Genomic DNA, 25,452 nt, shown 5'->3' on the forward strand with positions numbered 1-25,452 from the left:
CTGAAACTGCTGAAATGTCATGTATATATGTCCTTGAATTGTCTGTTATAGCTGCTTACGCATCTGACCTTTTCAAGGGTCTTGCTTTGTTTCTAGTTTTCATGGTCTGCTGCAAAGTCTATTGTGAAGACCGAGTAGTTGATCCTCATCTGGAGGCTCTTTAAATGCTGTGCTGCCCTAGATTATTACTGTGAAAAAAGAAATGGAGATGCCAGGAAACACCACAAAAAGGCAAACTCCTGTGAAATACTTCACAGGACTGTGGAACTAAACTTAACAATTCATTTGTGCTGCTACCATCTTGGTGTATTTCCTGCAAAATTTCTTCAGGAGTGTCTAGCTCCATGCTTTTAAAGGCCATGCACTTAAGTTAGGATCAGGATTCTGGGAGTACTCAGCTAGAAGAGAGTTTTCTTGATGTTGTGCTGCTTTTGTGCTGCAAAAACTTTTTTACAGAGGGTATAATTTATTTGTTGATGTAACAAAAGAATTCTGCTAAGACTTGATCATTCTAAAAAGATGGGTTTAAAATTTGGCTTCCCTTCTTTCTCATCCTGACAGTATTTGAAATTACTTTTGTTTTCCTTCCAAATAACAAATGGTTCTTGTGACTGTAATTAACTACAGTTAATTTTTATGGAGTTTCTTTTCCAGCACAACCCTGACAGCAGTGATACTAGATCGTGGTGCTGTTCTCATCATCATCAGATGGTAGGCTGTTTTTGGTGTTCCTCCTCTGCAGTGTCAACGCTATGTCCAGTTCTCTCAGCTGCTTCAAGAAACCCCGGTTTGGCAGAACGCATCTGTGTCTTGATACTTGCTCAATGGCATCCGCTACTGTCATGTTCTTGTAAATCATCAGGTAAGCCAAGACCAGTGTAGCTGACCGGCTGCGACCCATAGCACAGTGAACCAGAACCTTGTCTGTGGAAACAAAGACAAATGATGCAGAGATGACACTGCGTAACTTCTCTTTTTTCAGTGAAGGTTTCTGTGGTGCCCCTGCTTTCTTTGGTGGTTTGACTACCCTTACCAGCCTTTTTTATAGGTGGGGAAACTGAGGCTGTAAATCTTACATACTAACTGAACATCATCTACGTTGGAGATTACCCATTTCATCCTAAACCAGGTTGCAGAGAAAGCCTGAGGGCTGCAGCCATGTGTTACATTAGCAAGCCCCACTGCAACCTAACCTTACATGCCTGAGAAGTGGCAGGTATGTAATTCTGTGTTTGGGCATATTGACCAAAGTACAAGGGTCTGGGAGGGTTTGGTATGCTATGAATCCATCCCTCCATGAGGATAAATGGGGTGCACGGAGGTGCCTTTCTCAGTTCTACAAGCTAGACACAAAAGCTAACCTAATCTTGATTATATTTTGTTGTTTTGACAGTAACGTCCTTCAGGATCTGGATTGCATCACTTTATGCCCAAATACATCATTTGTAAAATATAGCTAACAAGGCTTTCTTAAGGCTTAGTGATATTTTTGAGAGCAGAAGATAAGAAGGGCCATAGAAGTTGCTAGGCATATAACCAGGGCGATAGAAAGAAACCACTTCTTAAACTGTAGTAAAGCTGCTTTAAAAATCTCATTTTAAAGTTGGCTGGTCACCCTGTTATATTGAGTGAAAGCAGTATTTCACCATCACCTCTCTTTCATATGATCATCTTGCAGTAGTAGCTTGTCTTGTGTAATATTGTAAATGGAGAATCTCTGCTAGTAGTTTTCATGTCTGAATAAATGTACCTCAAGATTTAGCTTTGTGACATTGCTTGGTTTATCTTTGGACTTCCAGAGGCAGAAAGTCTGTGGTTTCACATACTAGCAAGCATGTAAGCTGAAGTGAAACCTTCCCCACTTACTTTGTCTGGTGGAGATGGAGGTTTCATGTGTTTTCACGTTTGATTAACAGGTTTTGAAAGACTTCAAAAGATTTCCAAAAATGATTCGAAGCCCTTGAGGGGGTCTCACAAAGAGTTGAACTGCTGAAGGAAGTGGATTTGGAGCACTCTCTCTAACACCCTGCTAAGCTGAATTGCCACAGGGAAAAAAAAACCATCCTCACAGGGCCAATAATAGTTTATCTCTGTCAGCTATGCCTAGTGAGAAGTGTTGGGTGCAAAGCCATGACTCCTGCCGGTTAACTCCTTTGCTTCCAGGCAAAAGAGGAGGTCTTGGCACAAGCAGCATTGGTGTGCAGTGGATGCATCAAGAACTGCCAACACTAGAGGATAAATGGTTACAGTCTGCATCCTAATCCCAGCAGATAGTCTTAGAGGCATCTTGGCAAAATTCCAGTCTCTCTGATAACTAAAAGTGCCTCTTTCTCTCCTGGAAAATGATAATCCATTCTATTATTACTGCAAATATTTGAAACGGATAAAAACTCACATTTGTTCAGTCCTTCATGCTTCTCTTTAGAGCTTCCCACCTTGTAAATGGGTTGCTGTTGAGGTGATAAATACATGATAGGACAAGGAAGGCTTTCCTTTGTGTGGGTGGCAAATGCAGGGGATCTAGGAGAAAATGTACAGTAGTTTTTTATTGTTAACAAAGGTAAAAAATGGCTGTACAATTTCCTGAAATGCCCCCTGCTTGTAGGAAAATGAAGTCTGTCCTTTCTTCTGTGTGAATATTCAAGATGACTGCCTATTACGGCAAAACGCTGATACTAATCTGCAGAGCTGCAGCCCTTCTGTCCCTGACAGAACATCGGTTCTGGTATAAGAACCAATCTGAATCTTCCTTTTCCAAGAGGGAGTTCACTCTCGCTGTTTTTGATTCTCACACTTTTATCCTTCAAGGTGTGGCTGAATATAGAACACCAGTGCACAGAGCCTGCTGAGTGGTGACAGGTCCCTGAACTATTTTGGTCACTTAACTGTGGCTTGTGTTTCTGAAAATCTGTCTAGATGCAGTGCTTTCTTTCGAGAGTCAGATGGAGTGATGAATGCTGAGGTGTCTGGTCAAATGCCTTGGGTCTTTGTCTCTCATGTTTCTTCTCACATTGCTTTTTGTTTTATATCTGTCTTTAGTGCATGTTTTCCCATGACATATTCACATGAAAAGAAAATGCTATTCCCCTTTAGTTTACATTCTAAGGAATTAAGGCGCCAAGGGAATGAGTACTGTATCTGTAGCATAGTAGGGAACTTAAAAACCTCTTAAAATAATGTCTTCTGTTTGAGTTAATCAGGCCTCACTGATACAAATTTTAAGCTGCCCTATAGTCTGAATTGCATGGGTTTGGAAATCTTTATGCACAACTGAATGATAGCATGCATAATTGTGAACAGTTTGAGTTTGCTTCTAAAACTACTCTTACGAACATTGAAAGCAACTCAGCTACAAGTCCATCTGCCCATGTTTAAACTCTGCGAATACTGCTCTGATCAAGGAGTTTCTTCACCATCACAAAGATTTTGAAGGTTAAGTCAGAATTAATGTGTTAGGACTGTGTTTTGACAGCATCTGAATTGCCAAGCTTTCTGGCCTGTTGCAGAAAGAGGGAGGCTGCTTCATCTGCAGGACGGCTTGTTTCAGCAACACTGACTATTGAGCATTCTCCTAGCAAAAGCATTGTATGATGACATCTGTTCAATGCATTCCATCACTTGGCTGACTGAAGGTTGCACCCCAAGCAATGCGATACAGCCAATGTAGATTCATTAGTACGTGCATTCTGGTCACAAATATGTAAACTTTTCTTGTTGCCCTTTTCCCTCTCTTCGTATTTGCTCAGTTCTGATGCAAAGCAGCAAAGGAGTGTAATTGGGTTACTGATCAGAACTATTTAGCACCTTATACTGAAATCCTGTGTTGGAGGTAGATACTTGGTTACTTAATATAAAATCCTGTTAAGGAATATGGATGCTATTTGTCAGGAAGATACATGCAAATAGCCTTTGAAATACAGAGCACCTTTCTATATTAGATGTGTGTTCACAAACCATGCATGTAGTTCTTGGAGGAGAGCACTAGTTACTTGCCTCTAGGCTTTTCTGCTATAAGTGTAAGAGACATCAGTCTACTCTTCACTTTAGCTTCTGGATTCATTCTGTTGTTCTGTAAATGTGTAGTGGGAAGCTATTGTCATGCATTCAACTTCATTGTGGGCCATGCATAGGTGCCTTTATGCATATCTTTGGCTGGGATTGGAGATGGACATTTAGTGTACTTTTCCCTCATGAGAAAGTTAAGAGCTTGCTCTTTTTCTTCATGAGTATTACAGTAATTATTTTATTGATCTCCAGCAGAAAAGATCCTAGCTGTCTTCTTTGAAAAACAAAAACTTTTGAATGCGGCAGGCAGTGCACAGCTGCAGAAATTGCTGCAGTTGGTAGTATCTACTTTAGTGAAGATTTTTTTTGTTTCGTAGAAGTTCGAGTCACTCTTTGATTTGGTTTTATGTTTCAGTGCTGGACTGGTGCTTGATAACTGTCTCAGAACTTGCTGGACTTAGATGTGGGTTTGAAACAAAAATATTAATACTTCCCCCTCTCCCATCTTACCCTTCCCTGCCCCAGTGTTTATTGGGATGCAAGGGGGGTTTTTCTAGCCTTTGCTGCTTCCCTTGTGCTTGTTTCTTTACCTCAGTGCAGCAAAGAAAAGTCCTACAGGAACAGGAGGGTGGTGGGAGTGAGGAAGTCTGCATTTCTTATTTCAGCTACTCTAGTCTGATACTGACCTCTGGCCTCCAGCTGTGGCTAGACACAGGTGCGTGTTAGTTATCCACTCCTTCCCAAAGGCAGTGCTTCAGACATAATTTTTTGAAATGCCAAGTACCTTTCTTCACAAGCAAGAAAGCTCCTGAAGTAGTTTCTTCTGCTGTTAGTACTTTGATTTTTAAAACTGAACTGCTTTAAGACTTTCTCCTGACCAAGGAAAGGGACTTTTGCTGTACTTGCTGAAAGGGTAAAATTGTTAAGACCTGTGTGGCTGTTGGGGGCAAGCCAGGTAGTAGCTGGCTACAGCTGAGCTAAACAGCCAAGAACAGAAGCTGACACAAAGCTAGAAACTTGATATGTAACCCCCTCTGATATTGAGGACTTTGTAGGTCAGCGGGAAAGCCTTAAGTTTCTCAGCTGGTTTCTGGTAAAATATCCTGTGGATATTTTAAAAAGAAAAAGAAAAAAAAAAACCAAACCAAAACATGGGGGGAAGGAGTAGGAGTAATCTTAAAAGCCAGTGTGAGGCCTAGGCTTTAGCACTTCATGTCAGCATACAGCTTTCTGATAGAACACTGTTGGAGGTCAGCAAATAATGAATTGTGGTAATCAAGCTGAGAAATTACAAAGGCTTTAATGAAATGTTTCTAGATTTCTATCGTCAGAGTTGTTTTGGTCACCTGCTGCTTAGAAGATGGCAGAGAAATCTACTATAGCTTGGGGTAGATCTGATGACCAGGTAGAAAGGTAGGTTTTGTATTTGTAGAGTGAATCTAATGCTGCAAAGCATGAAGCTCTCAGTCTCTGCAGAGCACTTGTGTTCCATTCCTAGTGATATGCAACCAATATTCATTAAACCTTTCTTAATAGGGACTAATTAGAGGAAGAGACAGCTAATTCATGGAACCTATGCGATGTCTAATTGTCTCTGATGTGTTTACGAAAGAGTCAAAGCAACAAAAAACTTTTCAGACAGGAGATAATGGTGGTGCTTGGTAAGGGGTTCTGGGGCTGGTACTAGTTCTGCAGTGAGAAAGGTCCTTGTTTACATCAATACCTTCTCTTAATCTAGTTTCCTGCTACTAGTCTTATATTCTCTGTTAAACTTGGACTTGTTTCCTTCCCACAAGGTTGAATGCCATGGAGCTATGCTGATAATCAGGTGGAGTAAATACTGTACTGTTTTTAACCATTTTCAGCACCCTCCTTACTTCTCTCATCCTGAAGCGCGTTATCAATGAATTTAGAAGCTGAATAAAAGAACTGGCTGAGCTTGAAAGTGGGGAGATCATCTGCTTCCACTCCATGGTACTCCACAGCCATGTCTTGATAATATTCTGGTCCTGTGTCCACATTCCGCTGACCGTGGGCTGCGTTGAGGATGTGGGTGAAGCCTGCCTTCTGAAGGCTGTAGCGATCTAGTGCAGTTTTCCTGTTAAAACAAGAGCTATTATGTAAGTGAAGAACCTTCTTACCCAGCAAGCTGGGAAAAAAAAAATATCTGATTTGGTATGTTCTAAATGTTAACGGAACTGATAATGCTTCAAAAATGCATCATTTACCATTGTAAAGATCCTAAGATACTGTTATTTAGAGTGGATGATACTTCTGGAGTTCATAACTATCTCTCCCAGGTCCTTAGAGCACTTTAAAAATGAATTTATTTTCCTGATGCCTTTGTAATATAGGAAATACTGGCTTCTATCCACCTTGTACAAGAAGAAACTTGAGATACAGAAAGTAATAGAATGAATTATTTAAAGTCATAAATCAGTGGCAGAACTTGAAATAGGACCCAGGGATGCTGCTTTCCCCTTCTGTCCCATCAGTTGATATTGCAGAACTAATAAGAGTGAGTGATATGTGAGTAGTAAGATATTTAGGATTCAAAAAGAAGCTCTTCATCCCTAAAAGAAGTTACTGAGTTTTTTCTCCATTTCTGTTTTAAAAAATGAAAATAATTCTAAAAATCACCCTTTTGTGGTCAAAACTCCCTACCAGGTTTCCTTTTAATGTAATGTTTGGTTGAACCAGAGGTCTAAAGCAAAAAGAACTAGATACAGAAATTAAATATTAGCCTTCCGTGAAAACTGAAATTCTTGTATTTTGCTTAATATTCTAATTTATTTTTGTCCTCTCTTCCCTTAGACAAGGGAAGTCAGATAGGTGAGGAAATCCTAAATTTTTGTGTGCCTAAACCCACTCTAAGTGCTTGCCAGCAGTCTAAAATTCTTCAAAAAAGTGAAGTTTATAGATAGGCACGTAAAAACCTTTTTTGTTCTATTACAGAAAGCTTTTAGTTTTGGTGAGTTTTGTTCAGGAAAAGGTGTCAAGTATCATTAGTGCCAAGGAAGGCTATTGAGCTTTTTCCCCCAAAAAATTGCATAGGCTTTATTCTGTCAATGTTTTCACATAACTACTGCTGCCATAAATGAATTAGTGCATGATGTGAAACAGCTTTTTCCAACCAGGAGTACCTCTCTCCATGAATGTCTCCTGAACGCTTCAATGTGTAAATGCACCTGCTGCCACACAGGACGTTGTAGTGGGCTACCTGTTGTGCTGCATAATTCTAGTGGTGACAGCTCAGAATAGCTTGATGTTGATTCTAACTTCCCAGCCTCTGTCAAAGTCAAAATACCCCTTTACGCAGTGATTAGGGCATTTAACTGGGATATAGATACTGAAGGTCTTACCTATGCTCACTCTTATTTAATTAAAACTCATTGTGATTGGCTGTTCTGAGTAGATACTCCTCCCTGCAGAAATTACTTTGTGGACAGCAATGATAATGTCTTCACCCTACTGGCATTGTTGTCATGAAGTAATGTCATAAGTCCACTATGCAATGATTTTAAAAGTAAATAAAAACTCCAGATAGCGTGGTTATGCCTGCCTAAGCTCAGTCAACTCGGGAGGACAGAGAAGCAGCAGCATCTTGCTGCTAGTGCTGTGACTTGCCACCTTCACTTCAAGTTAATTGATGCTCAGTCCTTCCGTTTGTATTCTTGTTGCAGTGATTGACCTAGTAAACTTTTGTTTTTCTTCCTCCTTTTAGGAGATTTGTGCCTTTGGATTCTCTTCAAGTGTATATGCTCTATACACTTCGCCAGCAAAGGCACTTCAGTTGTGGGCCATATGGATGGCCAGTCAAAAAAGAGCAAAGGTGCAGTGAATAAGTACTTCTCTTGGTTTTGATGGGCTTGAGGTGAACTACAGGTTCTATTTTCAAATTGTCTTATTTTGTTTTACCTCCCTGATAGTGGGATAGAGAAAATACGTTTTCCATTCACCAGGGTTGGCCCAAAGCATGTATCCAACAAACCATGAAAGACTTACGGTTTCAAGTCAGAGATCTGTGCTCAACTAGAACCCCTGCAGTTGGAGACCTGCATGCTGAATCGTAAGTAGGACTACAGTGTAGTTATGGTCAGTGGAAAAACAAAGTTTCTGATGGACTGTGGATACTACCAGACTTTAGCTTCTGCAAGCACTGCTCAGGCTAATAAACAGCATTTGAATTATAAGATGAAATTGTTCTGAGCAAGGACAATGTCAAACAATAGGTTGCATGACAGTCATTAACATTTGACACTTACATTCTTCTGAAATCCAGTTTTTCCATTTCCTTGATTAGGTTCTCAGGGGATTGCCTTTTGACACAGTGGATGAAACTAATGCATTCATTTCTGATGGTTGCACTTACAATCTTGTTTGATGTCGCTCTCATTTTTAAGTGTTCAGTGGCACCAGTGTTTCAGTAGGTATTCAGAAAGAGGGGGATACCATCTTTCACTAACTGCATAAGCAGTCAGCTCAGTCTAGCCAAGTTCCTGGGACCTTCCCCCTCCACCTCCCAGTCTTGCCTGTACCTTCCTACTGTGAATTTTGTGGCTAGATGGAATTAATCCTCCTCCTTTTAATTCATCCAATTAAAGGCAGGGCAGTTAGGTGTTGATTTTGCATCACAATTTGCGTTAGCTGTTGTTTTGCCCTTTGCCTGCTGGAATTAAGAAATATGCATGTTATTACTCTTTTAGTTCCCTCTGTTTCCCATGGCTTGGGCTGAAAATGAAATCAGCAGTGGATCAACCTTGAATGCTGTTGCAAAAAGCCCATTGTAAATTCTCAAGTGTAATGAAATCATCTTCCATGAAATCTCCTTTTCTTTTCCCCCCCCCCCCCAGTAACTTATTGGTGTATCAAGGAAATACTTAACCTGTCTACTCCACCGTTTCTGGAAATGAAGAATATTTACTCTTTTCCTCAATGCTTGGGATAGGCTGATTTTAAAACATCATCTGCTTTTTAATTGCACTTGATATGTAAACAGATTGAGCAATATCCTTTTGGACTGAATGTTACCTTGCCCAGTATAATTCTTATCTTTGTAATATGGATGCGCATTTTCTTCTTTCTACGGATGTTGCTAATCTAGAAAACTTCCAGAGTGCTCAGTGTTGAGAGCTCAAATCTGTGAAGATCTCCATACTTTCACTGGAATAGGTGCTCAAACTGTGTGGTGTGTAGGTGGTGTAGAACCTGTCAGTTGAACTGAGATCTAAAACATTTGCCCTGGCCAAGTGGAGCAGGGTCAGTGTAGGTCCTCTGGGTAGGTATGTGGCTTGTGCATCTGCAGGCTGAGCTGTTGCATGTAATCTGTAAAGAGGATGTCAGTTACCTTTCTTCCAGCAGATACCCTGGGCAACATAATCTCTGAAAAGCTTTTCCTAAGGTTTCTAATACATACTGTTGTGTAGAGATCTGATGAAACGGTTACTGTGCAATACAAAATAGGGTTCACTGGACTGCAAGAGGTGCCTGCCTTGGGCTTTAGGATCTGCATCTTGTTAAGAAATCTGAAGTGACGCTTACTCTTTTTCAAAAGCCAAGAATGCGTAGTTTCAAACTTGATACAGAGATTAGAGAGCACTTACTCTCTTTCTCCTTTCTCTCTATCCCCCCAGTCTTGCACTTGATAATTATGTTTTCATAAAAGATACCTCTACTGTCCTTTCAAAAATTTTCTTCTTTTTTTTTTCTGGTAAAATCTTTACCCAAAAGCTAGGCAAACAGCCCAGCTGGAGCACCACTTGTCATACTGACCCAGGTTTGTCTGCTTTTTCACTCCCATCCGCTGTCTTTTTACCTTGTTCTTTGATCATAAATATTACTGGGCAGAGACTGTGCTGAGACTCAGACACTGCCAAAATATAGACAGTTAAACTTAAGGTCGTGCTGGGTCTGCAGTATGTTGATTGCCAGTTAATAGAGAGCAAGGAGCAGGCTGTTAAGCCTTCATATAGAGGGACCCATATGCCTGTAGATGGAAATGTTACTGTGCTCCTTGATGTGTTTGCTTGGAATGGCTTTAGCCATCAGTGAACTCCAGGTTTGTGCAAAGGACTGGCTTGCTTTCCAACCTCAGCTGAATCTAGTGTAGATGCTGTTGTAGGAGCATCCCTCATTATCTCTTTATTTTTACTAGAGCTTAATTTTTTTGTGTGTTTCACTGTGCATGATGCTCCTGGTTATGTCCTCAAGAAAGGGGGAATGCTTTTGGTCTTCCTTGCAGTTTTTACTGTGCCTGAGGTATTGACATTTTAGATGAAAGGAAGGAATAAATCAAGCATAAATATCTGCTGATATCCATCTGGTTGAGGTGACTGATAACATAGGATCATTCAGGGATATATGAATCATAAACCTTATTGGAGGATTCATAACTCTTACTTCTAATTCACTTCCAGGTAGAAGTAGCACAGGTTTTTTTTCCCTTGCAGTTGGCTCACTAAAAGTCTTTAATAGTCAAGCTAACAATATTCCTCTTTTCCCTCTTTGGGTGCTGCTGTTTCCTAAGAAATTGCAATTAATATTTACATTTTTGTGATTGTGGTTGAGTTTTGAGTAGCCATTGTAAAGAAGAGTTTGTTACAAATGCCGATGTAGGTGAAGCCTTAAACATTTGACTACTCTTGTGATTGTTTTCATTTTGTAGGTCTCCACCATCTGTGCTATTAGCGCTTGATTTCTCTTCACATGGTGCAACTGTGGTCTCCAGTGTCTGCCTCGAACATGTTCCTGTGCGGAGAGGGTGAAGTGTGACACTGGGAGATAACAGTGAAATTTTCAGTGTAATTCACTTTAGAAAGAGATGAACTGGGCAGATTGGTCCTGCGTAAAAACTCATCAGTTCTTCCGTTCAGAGCACATAAACATATGCTAATAGTTAAGCATACCCAGAAGTCCTTCCCTCTATAGCAAAGCATGTTAAGCAAAAACTCAGTGCTTTGCTGAATCAGACCCTGCATTTGTTGTAGGACAGATGGACTCATAAACATCTTTTTAAAGTTCTGAGGCAAGGGGGAGTACTTTGATATGGGAATGCTACCTAAATGGCAAAAACTTGAGATAAAATCACTTTCACATAGGGATATATTGATAATAACAGACTATCACTAAGAGGGAGGACTGTCCCAAACAAAAATGTCATCCATTTTCAAATGGTTTCCAAAAGGCTATTTGCATTTCTCATGTTGTGCAAGGGCAAGTTAAGGGCTTGTCCAAGACTAACTGTGCCTGCTGTCAGTTTTAAAACTTAAGATTCACAGGATTAAAAGCAAGTGCTGCAGCAAACTCTCCCTTCTTCTGAAAGCAACTGGAAGCAACAGTGTAAGTAGTTATAACGTGAAAGAAAATCCTTCTTTTCAAGTTGCCATCTCCAGTGTACCAAATTCCTTCTCTTCTTTTCAAAAATACTGTCATAACAAGCTTTAGTCCCAGCTGCTTTCATCAGGAAGTTGCCCAAACCAGTGGAGTTGGAAGAGAAGGAAAAACCACTTGTAGGCACTGCAGCCTGCACCTCCACAGCAAATGTTAAGTACATTAAAAACAGCTAATGGTGAAAACCCAAGTGCATCTAAAGGAAGGGAAGTAATCCTCCAAAATGCCTCATGAGGGTGTGGGCAGAGCAGCTCCCTTGATAGGTAAGTCAGCACTTTACAGCTGGTACTGGTCAACCAAACGACTGGTATGCTTATAAGCTCTAAGTAGCGCAAAGTCTCTTAAGCTTGAGCAATGTAAACATGTTTCAGTATAGACTGTTAAAGCCACAGATTGACATGACCCAGATTGACAAAACGCAAGGAAATCTGAGGCAACATGTTACTAGAAGAGGAATCATCTCTCAAACTTTTCCATTTTCTTTAGCGCTGAAGGAAAGCTTGATGCAGGATGATAATTTACCAGATGGTCAGTGTCAGAAAGAAGCTTCCTGAATATAGGCAATACTGACACTTTCTTAAGAAAATCTGGCAGTTCTCCCTCCTGAGGAGAGATGTTGAGAATTTCCAATAATACTGACCCAATTTCCTTTGGTAACTCCAGCACTGAGGGAGTCTAGAGATAGTGAAGCATTGTATCCCCTTTTCCTTCTGAGGTGTTGCTCCATTTCTGTGGATACCTCCTGTTCAGTGTGAATTAGAAGAATTTTTAGGTACTGCTGAAGATACTGAACAGGATCTTCATAATATGTGGTACAAAAAGATTTAGTAGTCCATCTTCCTCTAGTCCAAAGTGGTGGGTTTCATTTTTGTAAATAATACAACCTAGGTACAGGGAATACCTCTCTGCTTTGTGTGTAGAAGAGAGGAATCAAGCCTGACTGACTACATCAAGTGATGTAGTCATTCAGATCCTGGTCTTGACTTCAGTCACTCACCAAGTGTTAGAAATCGCCTATAGAGAGAGATGTTGGTATGTGAGGAATTTTTACTTGTCTTGGAAATCATTGCTGCTTTAAGAGGTTTACAGTCCAGTGCTACAGATCTGATTTTCTGAATTGTTAAACTGCGGTTGCAATTGGCAGATCCTCATACTAACAAGGTTGAAACTATGTCCTCAAGAGAGTTCTTATAATCTAAATTTGCATGCACTCCTATTTTTGTATGATTAATACTGGTGTAGATCCTGAGAGTTCATAATGGTAAAACAGTGGGAGGAAACTGTTTTCTACCCTGAGCGAGTCCCATCTGTTTTCTTCTACATTAGTATAAATTGTCTTTTTACTTAATCTCTTGGAAAAAGCCATACTGTATTGTTTTTCTGGAGAAAGGGAAGAGGAGAGAGTGAGTTTTACTTAAGCCTATATTTAAAGTTTACTTATAGATTTTAATTATCCTACACTTCAATCTGGAAGTTCGAGTTACTCATGTATCTTGTTGAACCTTACCTGTGTTAGTTCTCAAGACCCTAAGCCCTGGGGCTCTACTGGGACAAGCACAGACCATAGCTTTCTTGAAGTACCAGCTCACTTCAGCTGCATATCCAGAAAATTAGTTTTCATATTTTACCTGTAAGGAATTAGATTCCAGAAGACTTCTTTTCCTCTGGAGTAGTTTGGGAACACGGAAAGACCTGAAATTGTGATCAGGCCCTATATCCTAATGAGAGCTAGTGGATGGTTAAAAGGAAAATAAAATCCAGGGAAGCCTTTGTCTTCAGCTAAAATATTCTTCGAAATTCAGAAAAGCGGAACCATGATCCACATCTCGGGTAACAAGGCGATAACTGAACTGCTGCAATAAGAAACTATAAGCTGCATAACTGGCAGAGGTATTTTCCACGTGATTGCAGTGAACCAAGCAGACTTGGGATTAGCCAGTCAAACTGCCCATGCAAGTAACCCAATGACCAGTGAAAGAAAGGAGCAAGACAAAGCTGCTTTCTATCCATTTAGGCAGCTTCTAGATGTGAGGAGGATACATGCAAGCACTAATCCTTGTAGCAGATGAATCAAAATCTTGGCAAAGCTTGTTTTATTCGTATCACTGGGCTGTCTCCTGCAAGTTCCAGTGTCTGGTCTTTAAAAGTCCTTGGAACTTGCTGGAGGAAAATTTCAATTGGAGCTGAACACAGCATGTTATATTTTGAGGCTTTGATTATTCTGTGCCTGACAGGCTCATGGAGATTTCATTGCCTCTGGGCAACATCTGCAGTGAAGCCTTGTAACAAAAGGATTGAGTGGCCTCACAGGGCTCCTTGATAGCCTGTATTGCATTAGAAGGAAGATGTGGTTATGTAGTCAGGTTAATTAATTAGCATTTCCATAAGCAGTTACAAGTCCTGTTAACCTTGTAAATGCCGGAGGCAGGAATGAAGCACAGATGTGAGGGCTCTGAAGATAAACTCTGCATGTGTGTGTTCACTTGATTTTGTTGATGAGCTCCACTAAATTCTTTCAAGATCAACTTTAATTTAGCATGGCTAAGGATGCAAATACAGCCAACATCTCTTCATGTCTCCATGGCAGCTCTTTGGCAACCACTGCTACAGCAAGATCTTAAAATAAAATAATACTGCCACACTGAAGGGGAAAGCTGTTGTTCAGAAGTAAGATGTGGAGCTGGCTGAGGACAGATACAGAGGTCTGAACTTTGCCTGCTTCAAATGAAATTTTAGTTCCGGTAATGAAAGCTGCATCTTGCCTGCAGACCAGTTCTCATCTTAGATTTTCTGCTACTGGATGTCAGGCTTGCCCCTGTCTGGCTGACTAAGTGGTCTCTTTCAGGGAGCCCCATTTTCTGGTGAAGTTTTACTTCTGTTAACTCCCCACCTGCTCCTCAGATCTTTTTTCTTCTCCATTAGCTTTCTCATGCTTCTGTCCCAGTCACTTGGGAAACTTGTTTCGCCTTGAAGCACCGTTGCTTTTCCTCTTGATGTAAGACTGGTCCCCTGCAGAAATACACTGCTCAGTGTAAGTGGGCAAAGCTCTAAGTACCTCTCAAGAAGTTTGTTTTTGCTGTTCCTCTGGTTAGGTTGTACAAAGCGCAGGTGTGTTGTATTCAGAGTCACACCTTCTAACATTTATTAAATTAACAAGCCACTGCTACAGGAACAATTACAGGAAAGAGTCAGTGGCTGCTGTCCTGGGCTCAGAGATTGACTGTCCAAATACCTGTTGTCTCATCAGATTCCTTTGCTAGAGGGCAGAGCTGTAGCCTCATCATGGAGATAAGAAGGAAATTCTTCTAACAGCTTAATTCAGAATAATTCTGCTGGTGATTCTGAATAAGGAAGTAGGAAATAAATGGCAGAAGAGGCTGTTTTTTACACTGAATCTTGAGTCAGAAAAACATAGCAAAAGGGGCAAGGTGGGGTGGGGAGAGGACAACTCAATCTCCTTTTCATTTGTTCCTGAGTCATTTGGCCAGGCTCTTCTCACGGCTTAATCTCTAAAAGTCTCTGAAGTGGGAGCCCAGAACTCATGTGTCTTTCTGTTGCCTCTGGCGCCACAGAAGTAATTGGTCAATGATATTAGGAGTCTTGTAACTTTCAAGGCTGTATATCTTTCCTCTTTTGTAAGCTGGCAACAGATGAATTTTAGGACCTTTTAAAAAATTATTGAGAACTTTGGAGCCAGTGGGGCTCCTGCCTGTGCCTTACAGTAATGATGTAGAATAAATGTCATGTTAGCCCAGGGTGTAGAGGAGAATGGGAAGTAGACCAGTAATGCCTAAGGGGTAAGAAAAGCACTCGTGCTCTGCTCAGAGACTTGGGTTGGGGGATTTTTCTGAAGGCATGTATCTGGGTTGCTGCAGTCATCTCTGCTTGTCGGAATAGGCTGTTTCTAGTTTAGTCCTGTGCTCAGCAGAACTAAGTCTGTTTTGTGGGTTTGGTTTTTTTCCAAATCACACTTGGTCTGATCTGCAGCTTTGCCTTCCACAGGGTTCTGTTTGTTTTAATCTCTTGAGCAATTTGGAAGTGCAGAGTATTCCATGTACAGAAGCGCAGGCTTGGAAATGCAGAAATACCACTGCGAGTTGAGCTGTCTCTTTAACCACTTTTCAAGAATTACATTTTAGGTTTAAACCAACCTAAGCTGTGGTCAACACATCTAGGCCGTGCTCTTCTGTCAGTGTAACTCTGGAATTTCACAAATTACTCCTTGCAATGAGCCATTTAAAAATAGATCATGACGGGCTTCAACCTCAACAGCCTGCACCAGTGCCTCAACTGCTCCTGTTACTCAGTCTTGAACAGTAGACCCTGCCGCACTTACCCAGCACTTTCCTGAACCAGCAGCAATGAACACGGTGTGCCAATATCTGTGAGGACCATCCCAGGCTCTGATTGCTCTGTTGGACTCTGGCATCTGTCAGTACCTTGTAAAACCACATCATCACTGCTAAATACTAACGAATGAGTAGGAGGAGCAAAGAAACACCCTGCTCTGTTGGTGAGCTGTACTTAGTACAGCTTAGTCATCTCCTATGTAGAAGAGATGTGCTATGTGCACTTACTCATCCACTGTGTAGAGCAGTACTATGTACACTTACTCATCTCCTATGTAGAGGTTCGGCCAGACTTCATTGACATGAGTGTACTTTGGGCATCCTTTCCAGAAGAGTCGCTCCAATTCAAATGCACCTGGAGTACAGTAATCCTCATCAGGATCTACTTTGATTGCTCTGTATGCATTTTGCTTCCCAGCATTCAAACCTGCTGATGACATCTTATCCATGGAGTGGTGCGCTCAGGACGTGCAAGAAACTGGAATGTAACCAAAACAGAATGTTAAGCTGAGGAATCACAAAGCAAGCGACTTCTGCTACAATTGTGTGACGCTGGGGGCAGCAGTGGCCGGGCGTGATTGGGCTGGGCATGGTATGAGATGGATGTACCTGCTCTGTGGCAGACACAGACTCACACCTAGATTTCTGCCTCCTGTGAACTGGGCAAGGAATGCATCGTTGGACAAGCTCACCAGCAATGGGAGCAAAAGCCAAAAGTTTATGATCACCAAAGATTGGTCTCCTCTGGAATTTTGTTTCCTGGAAAAAGTCCACTGGTAAAAATTTGTTAGGTCCAACAGCCTGATCCGAGTGATCTAGAGTAGCTTGGGGAACCGAGTGGGATAAATATGTTTCTTTATCGTTAATTGTGAATTTCCTAAAGGCTTCTCCTCTCTGTGATTTTCAGCAATGTAGGGAGGTAAAATGTGTCCATTCAGGTAAATGTTCGGTGTACCAGTTCTAGTCTTTCAAGATCTTAATGCAGCCTTGCACACTGAACCTTGTAGGCTTTTTGCAGGAAGGAGAGTTTGCCTTTTGGCAGTACCACTGACAAAATATTTCCTAGCCAGGTTGGGCTCAAGGACTTCCTTCTTTTGGGGTTCACTTTTTGGGGGTTTTGGGGGGTTTTTGTTTGTTTGGGGTTTTATTTTTTTAACCTTGATGCATACCTGCCAAGTGCGTGGGAAGCAGCACTGATGAACATACAGAAGGGAGCAATGGAGTAATATTATCCTGTAGCTAAAATCAGAGTATCATTAATGATGCTAAAAACAACACCCTTTGCCTGTCCATGCTGTCAGAGCTGAGTTGCTCAGAACTGACAACCCTGACGTCCTGTGTGTCTGAGCTATCTGCTAGTGTTGAATCCTCTGGTGTCAGCTTTACCCATCTCTTGAAGCTCCAGATTCTTTCCTGCTTGCTGTAATTTTCTCAGCTGCTGTCCTGATTGAGGCTTTCCCTTGGAGAGTTTGCCTCCCTCAGCTGTGGAGTCAGCAGTTAAAGCCCAGTTAGGTGATGTCCCTTCTCCCCCACTTCCCCAGGGCTGTGCCTTGCTTAGGAGCTGGGCACTGACCCCACAAGCAGCCTGGAGTTTTCACAAAGCCGATGAGCAGAGTTTAAGGCCAAGGACTAACTTGAGTCTCAGCACATCCCCTATCTATGTCTTTATGAAGACACTGCCTTAGGATGTGGCAGGTAACTATAGCTTTGCTCTTGGACAGGTGGGTTCTTTGGATCCACGTTTAACTTTCCTAATCCCCTGCAGCTAAAGTAACCCTCGTAAAAGCCCAGTGAAATACATGTGATACAGAAACTCTTGCACCAGCAGCAACTGTACCACCCACTGTGGGTGTAGCGCAGCTGCAGGAGTGCAATGCTGTGCTCCTTAGCTCAGGTGTGGCACTGCGCTGTCCTCCCAGAGGAGTCAGCCGGTATTCACAGGCATACAATGTTGGTGTGTTTAGATCAAGGGTTTTTTAGGTTATGTTTTATTTTAATTTTTTGATGACTTGAAGACAGTTTTGCAGGGGGAGCGCTAAGGTACAGGGCATCCATGTATTCTCAGTAAAGGAAAAGAAACAAGGAGTGATTGACAAGTGATAAAGGTGTACGTGAGAGCTTTTCAATCTAAATTAGCAGCACTCTGCACACTAACAGACAAATACTCATGTCATAGGTCCAGGCACAATGTCAGAGAAGGATTATTATGAGGGACATGGGTGTTGCAATCAGTGTCTCCTTTGCTTGTCTTCTGTGGCTAAAGGCAAACCACCTTTTGTTCTGCATGTTGTCAGCAGGAAGTTAAACCACTCGTGCAGCTGATCTTTACAGCAAATCTCTAGGAACTAGAATTTGGGGCTGGCCGCATATCTGGCATCTTATTTACCCTGTTGCCAGTTGTCACTTAACTATCTTGTTTGAAGATAGTCTGAAACAAGTTTCCTTTTTCCCATGTTGCCAGCCTTCTGCTGCAGATTCTTGTCTGCTCCATTTCCCTGTTGGCTCTGATGTGTTTTCTGCTGGGCTCCCTGATGTCTCAAGGCAGCAGTTGGTCCTGTCGCTCATCCCCTTGAAGGGAAAAGTTGAATCTTGCAGTTCCATAGGAGACTCGTAACAAGAAGAGGTGCAGTTGGGATTGATCTTACGAAGTGTGCAAGTACAGCCTGCCAAAAATCCACCTTTCTTGCAGGCAACAAATCCTGTAGTGGCTCCCACAGATTTTTTTATGTTGGCTGCTAGTGATGTTTGTGTCCTTTAATTACAAAAATCTGGCTAATGCCTTTATGCAGCTGTTATAGAGCTCTCCTGAAAGCAGGATGACCATTTTTCACTGACATCCCATGTACCCATGGGGTTTGTTTCCTCAGTTTGGGCTCTTTTGTGCCTGTCATGTTCTGTTTCTCCACAAAACTTGAAAAAGCCAAATGATTCCTGTTTTCCTACTCCAAAGCTAGGCAAGATTGTAGAGTCAGTTTTTGTTTGGCATGTGTACACCTTTGTTCAAAAATTGGCTTGCTTTCACTGGCAGGGGGATCTGTCTTTCAGCCAAGCTTCCTAAAACATGATGGTGATTAGCTAAGTGGTCCTCTGCTGAGATTTGTAAAGGGCTCTGAGAATTCTAGCTTCTAGCAAATTTACCCTGGGCTTGGTCTTGTGTGCCTCTGAGTAGCACCAAGTCCCATCTCTGTGCCCCCAGTAGACATTCCCCAGGAGAGCATTTTTCCTTCCTGTGCCAGAATTATGCTAATTCTACATGCAGACTCAACAGTTTAGATAATGTTAGATAGTCAGAGATACAAATCTAATACAGTCTGACTTCAGAGTGAATAGGCTGTTATCTAGAACTTGATAAGAACTGCTGTCTGTCTAGTAAGGAATTATTTGTCTAAGGAATTATCTTAACTGAGAGCCTGTTGCCTTGATGCTGAAGGACTGACTAGGCTTTTATTCACTGCTGCATAAAATGAGAGGGGAGGAAAGGAAGGGAAGAAGAGAAAGCAATGTAATCGGTAATCGTGCTCGGTGGCCACAGCGTATTGATTTGTTACACCAATAGTCCCTCCTTGTAGACTGCAGACCTCAGAACAGGGCAATTACATCTGCAAATGATCGTTTGTGGTACTGTGACACCATCTCACTTTGAAGCTTGGTTAGCACTCTGAAAGTTAGACCACTGCTGAGAAATACTCGTTTCTGTCCTGGGAAGCCATATGCTCCCTGAACTTTCAAGTTAGCTATGTTCTTTTATGCCTTGCCAATGTTATCTGCTGCAGGGATTTTTAAATTGAATTAGAGCACAGGAAAGCATCAGTTGAAATTCTTCTAGTAAAATATGTATTTCAGATTCGACTGTAGACTAAGTAAGAAATAACAGAGTTTAACTGGAAGGGGGGGTAAAGGGGACTGGTTTGCTGCTTGAGCTCTGGAATTAATTGGCATGAAGCATTTGGTTGGGGGTAGAGGGATGGAAAAGCTTGTGTCTTTCCAGGAACCAAAGATGTGTAACCTCATCTGTTGCTGACTTTTCTGTGTACACCAAAGGGAGCTGAGGGAACACCATTCCCCAGGCCTGCCCTCTTAGATTAAAAAGTGAAGAGTAGGTTGGATTTTTTTTCCATAGTGGTTCTTGAATGCTGTTGTGGATATAAGGAGGACTGTCTGAGGATGACTGTCTGTATAGGGATGACTGTCTAGCACAAAACCAGGCAGGAAACACTCAGATTTCTTTTGCAGACCTCTGGGGAGTGGAAACTATCCCTTGCAGGGTGTTCACCCAGTACAGTCAGACGGCAGATTGCAGGGTTAGCCCTGCACAGGCTCGTCAGAGCAGTCTCGCACCCCTTGCAGTGCTTTGTTTGAGCTAAAATGCTTCACCTTACAGACTAGTTAGTGCAGGCTGAGTGATGTAGCAGTGCAGCTGTCCTGTACCAGCTCTGCAGTTGCTTCATGGCACCACACTGTGCTGGGGACACACAACCTTGGATATGAAAGCTCTCTGGAGTAGGGACAGTCCTTGTGCCCTTTGCATGAGGGACTTTGCACCCTAGTTGCCCCTGGAAGTGCTGCTCCAGCTCAGGACAGCCTTTCTTACTTCATGGGGGAGGGATGAAGAGGACAGTCAGCTAGCAGGAACTGCCGTTGTCCCAGAGGGGTTCTCCTTGGCTGAAAGGTTTGAGCCCAACTTGGGAGTGTAGTGAGGAACAGAGCCCTGCATCTAGGCCCAGGAATTACCTTCCAGTGAGGCAGGGCAGTGAGGCAGGGCAGTCTGCAGTGCACCCCACTCTTCCCGTGTGCCCAGGCCACAGCTCCCCTCTTGCTGTGCTGTGCAGTAGCCAGGCTGTGCGAGCAGCTGAGACCTTCCCGTTCCCTCTCTGCCCACACTGCAGTGTCTGGGTCCACCTCAGTGGGACCGAGTTCCGATGCTCAAGCCTGTGAGACTTCGGCTGCCAAGCCTGACATCCTGCAGGTTCTGCTTCTCAGTCCAGTGTGTGGATATAGCACGGAACTGCTGGTGCTCACTAATTATGCTGTCATGGGCTTAAGTGTATTATCAGAACAAGGATGATAAAAATTCAGTCATCTGCATTTTTATACCCTAATCTTTCTCTTCATAAATAAGACCAAAGTGCATGTTATCTAATGAAATTTATTTGTTAATCAGTTGGATGGCTGGAATATTTCTTCCCCTTGGGTTATATGTATACAAATGAAAATATTGTTAGTGATTTCACAAAATGGTAATTCAGAATAATGGAGAGTTAATCCTCTTTTCATTAGTGAGCCACTTCAGGACATACACTGTGGCAAATTACACTGCATTTTAAGTTGTTCTCAAGTGCTGTGCACTAGAAAAAAAACATTAAACTATTTTTGCATTGATAGAAGTAATTGTGTGGCTAATTTGGATAAGCAGCATGCATTAGGCACAGCAAAGGAATCTCTTCTTTACGTTCACTATCCACTCTACAGCTGCCAAATGGAATTTCGTGTAGAACTCTTTAGCTTTTTTATTTTAACAGAACAGGAAGAGTGGAAAGAAAGTGCAAGGGAGGAGAAAAAAAAAAAGGAAAATCCTCCAGTCTATCTGCTGTATAATTCAAAAAGTGAACACAGTCTAGTGGCTGGAGCAGTGATATGGCAGTGAAAGATTTCCTTTCTGCACCTTGTTCTGAGTCCCTTGAACTACTCAAATTAACCCAAAATTTCCAGGAAAGCCCTAGGAAGTCACAGAACTTAGTGGTCCATTTTCCCATTGGTTCAACTGGGAGGATGTTCCTCCCCTGCCCCAGAATTTGTAGGGGGTTAGCTAAGTCTTTTGAAACATCATTCATGGGCCCTACAGTTTGGTAATCCCACATGGGGGATGGGGAGAACTGGGGTTCATATCTAGAAGTGAAGGTCAGAGCTTTGGTGGTAGCATGTACATTTCTAATGCTGGTTTCCAGATGTAGTGGAAGTTTCTGAGTACTTTGAGACCAAAAGCTATAAGTCATTATCTACACAACAAAATACTATGTTTCTTAATATTTTTGGCTCAACATGCTGTGCAAGGCTCAGTGCTGTGTATAAAGATGCCAAACAATTTGGCAAGATTTATGCCTGGGAGTGAAGATTCAAGTCAGCTGTAGAGATTTAAAAAAAAGAAGGAAAGGAAAGAAAGAAAAGCAAAAAAACAGACATGCACAGAAAAGGATTGTCTTTTGCAAGAACCTATGTAACCTCTCCCCTTCTTTTCTGCACCCCTCCCTGACCCAGGGGGGTTCCTCCATCACTGCTGTTGTCCCAAGCATACATCTCTTTGCCAATTTGTAGCTGTGTTTGTGTGCCTGAAGCTACAGATCCCTGATAAGGTCAGAGCCCAATGGTGTTGCTACAAACATACAACTGAGAGAGGCTAAACAAATAAAAGGTGGGAAGAAAAATGGAGATAGGCAATTTTGCTCGCTCTTTCCTACAGAAGGAACAACTGTAATCCTGTTAGCTATTCTGTCTTGCCTGTCATAGGGCACAGGGCTTCATTGCCTTTAATGCCAGCTTCAGTCCGTATTTATATAGCAGAATAGTTTAAATTCTTTACCACCCATGTTTACTGCTCTTGGGAGTTCTCCCAGCCTGTGTAACATCAATCACCTGTGCTAGTGGGGCTTTTGATGCTGGCTTTGTTAAATTCAATTTGGTGTGCACAAGCGTACCAGCCCCAGTTTTGTACTTAGAGAGCTGTCTGAAAGCTGCTGCTTCTGAAAATACGAAGCAATCGCAAATTCTTCTGGTTTAGCTGGGAACTGAAGATTTTCAGCATCCACCAAACACCTAAATGTATAACCTATTTGTAAACGTGGAGACAAATTTTAATCTTACTCTTGATGCTTTCAGGTTTTACTTCCTACCTCTTTTCTCATCACAGCTCTGAAAAAGTGGAGCCTATGATTATCTGGAGGTTTAGGTTGTTTTGTGGTTTGGTGGTTTTCTTTTTTTCCCCAAGATGCCAAGGGAGGATAGAAAACAACAAAAACAGACTGACTATCTGTCAGCTCTGGGCCTTTCATGAGAAGTCTACAGAAGTAACGACAGTTCTAGTAGACCTTATGCCTACAGCAGTGCAGGAGGAGATAAACATGGTGCCCCTGAATTAGCCAGTGTTTGACCCTCGAGTCTGGGGAGTGAATCTATCTACTGCCATGAACACTAAATTTGAAAGATAAACAAAGTGGAAAAAAAAGCCCTGGAATTATGATTAAGAAATTTTTGTGTGTGTGTGAAGTGCTTGTTCCTGAGAAATTATTCCCATTTTCTTTTCTGATGTTGTATGGAGAGATAGCTTACTTGAATGTTTTCATTTATCAGGTAGGATTCTGTGCCACTGAAATCAGAGGACATCTATCTTCCAGAGGGTCCAAACCTGAGACCTTCTTGGTTTCCAGACAACTGCAAAAATGCTTTAATTTTTGTTTACTTCTTTTAGCTTAATTAACTACCTTAGATAAGACCTTTATGGAGAAAATGTGTCGGTAGCAAATGTGTACAAGAGAGGGAAGTATCTAAGAGAAGGTAAGCAGGGAGAATACCAGTTCTCCTACACTTTCAAGAACATGTGCAAAAGGCTTGAATCCAGTTTAGTTAACCTGTTTCCAGGTAAGCACGCTCAGTGCTGAAGGCAGACAAAAATCAGATCTAATGGCTGAGGGTCTTCCAAAATAGTGAGGATCTATTTATTGAGCAAGTTTCTGAATTCTTAAGACATGTTCTGTTTTTCCATTTCCAGACAGCATGCCAGGTACATACCTCCCTGCAGGGTGAAAAAGTGTACTTACCCTTTTTGAGTATGACTAAGCAGAGGGCTGTTTTATAAACTGGAAAGTTCTCCTTGCAGAAGCCAATGCACATGCTGTCTGGAGAGCAGTGTTTGCGCTTGGGAGGAGGGTAAACAGTGCTTTGGTTTCTAAGCTTTTCATGACTCAAAGTACATCAGTTGAGCTGAGAGTTGGTTAGCTGCAGTTACAAAAGCTTGCTTTGTCAGATGGTTTAACTAAATGAATTTAAAATGGTGCTCCCTGATAACGCCACCTCCATGACATTTTACTCAGACCCTGAAAACTGGCAATAGCCATGAGGAGCCATATGCTTTCCTGTGTAACCTGGCACTGCTGCACCCCAGGGAACCACAATGAAGTGCGGTGCTGCAAAGGTTCCTTATGTGGTTTTTTCCTCCATAAAACTAGACCAAAAAACTTAATTTTGTACAAATACTTCTTGGGAGGGAGGAGGAGTTAAGTCCCTACAAAAAAAAAAAAAAAAAATCTTTCTCTAAAAGAGCCCAAAAATAATTAAGCAAAGTGGTGTACATCCAGAACTGGAAATCCCTGGGGTACCTGCAGTATGTTTAAGAATAACATAATCTTGTGTTCCTTCTTCCTGTCCTAGGCTTCAGCAAAAACTGTCATTTACTTCAGCTCTTTTATTTTACCCCACATTCTTATGCTGGAAGTGTTCAGGAACTGTAAAATAGTTCATCCAATGCATTTGTTTTTAAAGAGTAAAACTAGAAAAATCATAGCCTCTCTGAAATTATATCCCAGACCCTCCTGCTGTGAATATTCAAAACTAACCAGCTATTTCAATGAATTTCTAAGCCACTGATGACTCTTTAAAAACTTATTTTTTGCCCTTATTCTTTATTGTTGACTGAACTGGTTAATTTGAAACAGATTTAAGCTGAGATTTCATTAAATATTATGAGAATGCCCAAAGAAACTTAAAACACAGCGTCATCTGAGAGAATTGTAATTCAGTTGGAAAAGTTAGATTTGACTGGAGGGTGGACTAATTAGCAAAAAGTAAGCAAAATGTTCTGGGATGGATGTTACAAAAGCTTGAAAAATTGCACTTTTATTCCTGACTTTTAAATTGAAATCATCTCTAAGATAAATACAGTTCTGGCAATTCATTTCCTATTTTATAAAGTCATTTCTGTGACATGACCAATTGGTTTACTAAGAACCTAAAAATTATACTTTAAAAGCCTTTTTAATTCTCTAGTAGTTTTAAGCTTTTTTTTCCTCTATGACAAGTTTATGAAGTTATTAGTTACCTTAGAAAGTTTGCCAGCTCTCGTTCCTCTCCCTAGGTTAGTAAACTAAGTAATAAAAGAAGGAAAAGGAACACAAGAAGTACAGCAGAAAAGGTATATTGCTTTGCCTTACCTGTAAGCTTAGGTGGGTGCTCTGGGTAGCTGGGTCCTGTTAAGTGTGGCAGAACGACAAAAGAAATCTTACCAACTTTGCAACTGGAGTCTATTTTTAGAGGAGGATTTGCTGACTCTGACCTTGGGTGCTACCCACTCCAAAGGATGATCTTTACATCTGCTGGTAAAACTATTCCCTGATGTGACCCGCAACATTAAACCTGGCAATTTAGTTACCCAGCCTTGGTATGACTAAGATAATGTGATGCCTGCATGTCGACTGTAATAAAACAAAACTTATCTTTTATCTTCTTGTCCCTTGTCAAGCCTGATGCTGTGTTTACTGCTGCATGTGGGTTTGGAGCGTTGCAGTGCTGTTTCCTGTCATGCTGTGCACAAGCGATTTGGCAATGGCACAACAATGGGCAGTGGGAGAGAGCCTGACAAGATCCTCATCTCTTGCATGTGCACCACCATAAAGACATCTTCCCCTGCTTACTGTCTTAGTCAGATTGATCAAAGATCTGG

The 25,452-nt window shown here is 41.6% G+C and overlaps 1 protein-coding gene across 1 annotated transcript; it reads right to left on the reverse strand.

The window, feature by feature from the left end:
- Positions 1–632: 632 nt before the first annotated feature.
- DUPD1 (dual specificity phosphatase and pro isomerase domain containing 1) lies at positions 633–24,995 on the reverse strand. The gene is made up of 4 exons (XM_030488628.1): positions 24,944–24,995; positions 16,008–16,221; positions 5,883–6,103; positions 633–924 (listed from the first exon to the last, which is right to left on the reverse strand). Exons 2-4 carry the CDS (start codon positions 16,190–16,192, stop codon positions 677–679), a joined length of 654 nt encoding a protein of 217 aa, XP_030344488.1. The 5' UTR covers positions 16,193–16,221; positions 24,944–24,995; the 3' UTR covers positions 633–676.
- Positions 24,996–25,452: the final 457 nt, after the last annotated feature.

This window comes from Strigops habroptila, chromosome 5 (genome assembly GCF_004027225.2).
Source record: "Strigops habroptila isolate Jane chromosome 5, bStrHab1.2.pri, whole genome shotgun sequence".
NCBI classification, from domain to species: domain Eukaryota; kingdom Metazoa; phylum Chordata; class Aves; order Psittaciformes; family Psittacidae; genus Strigops; species Strigops habroptila.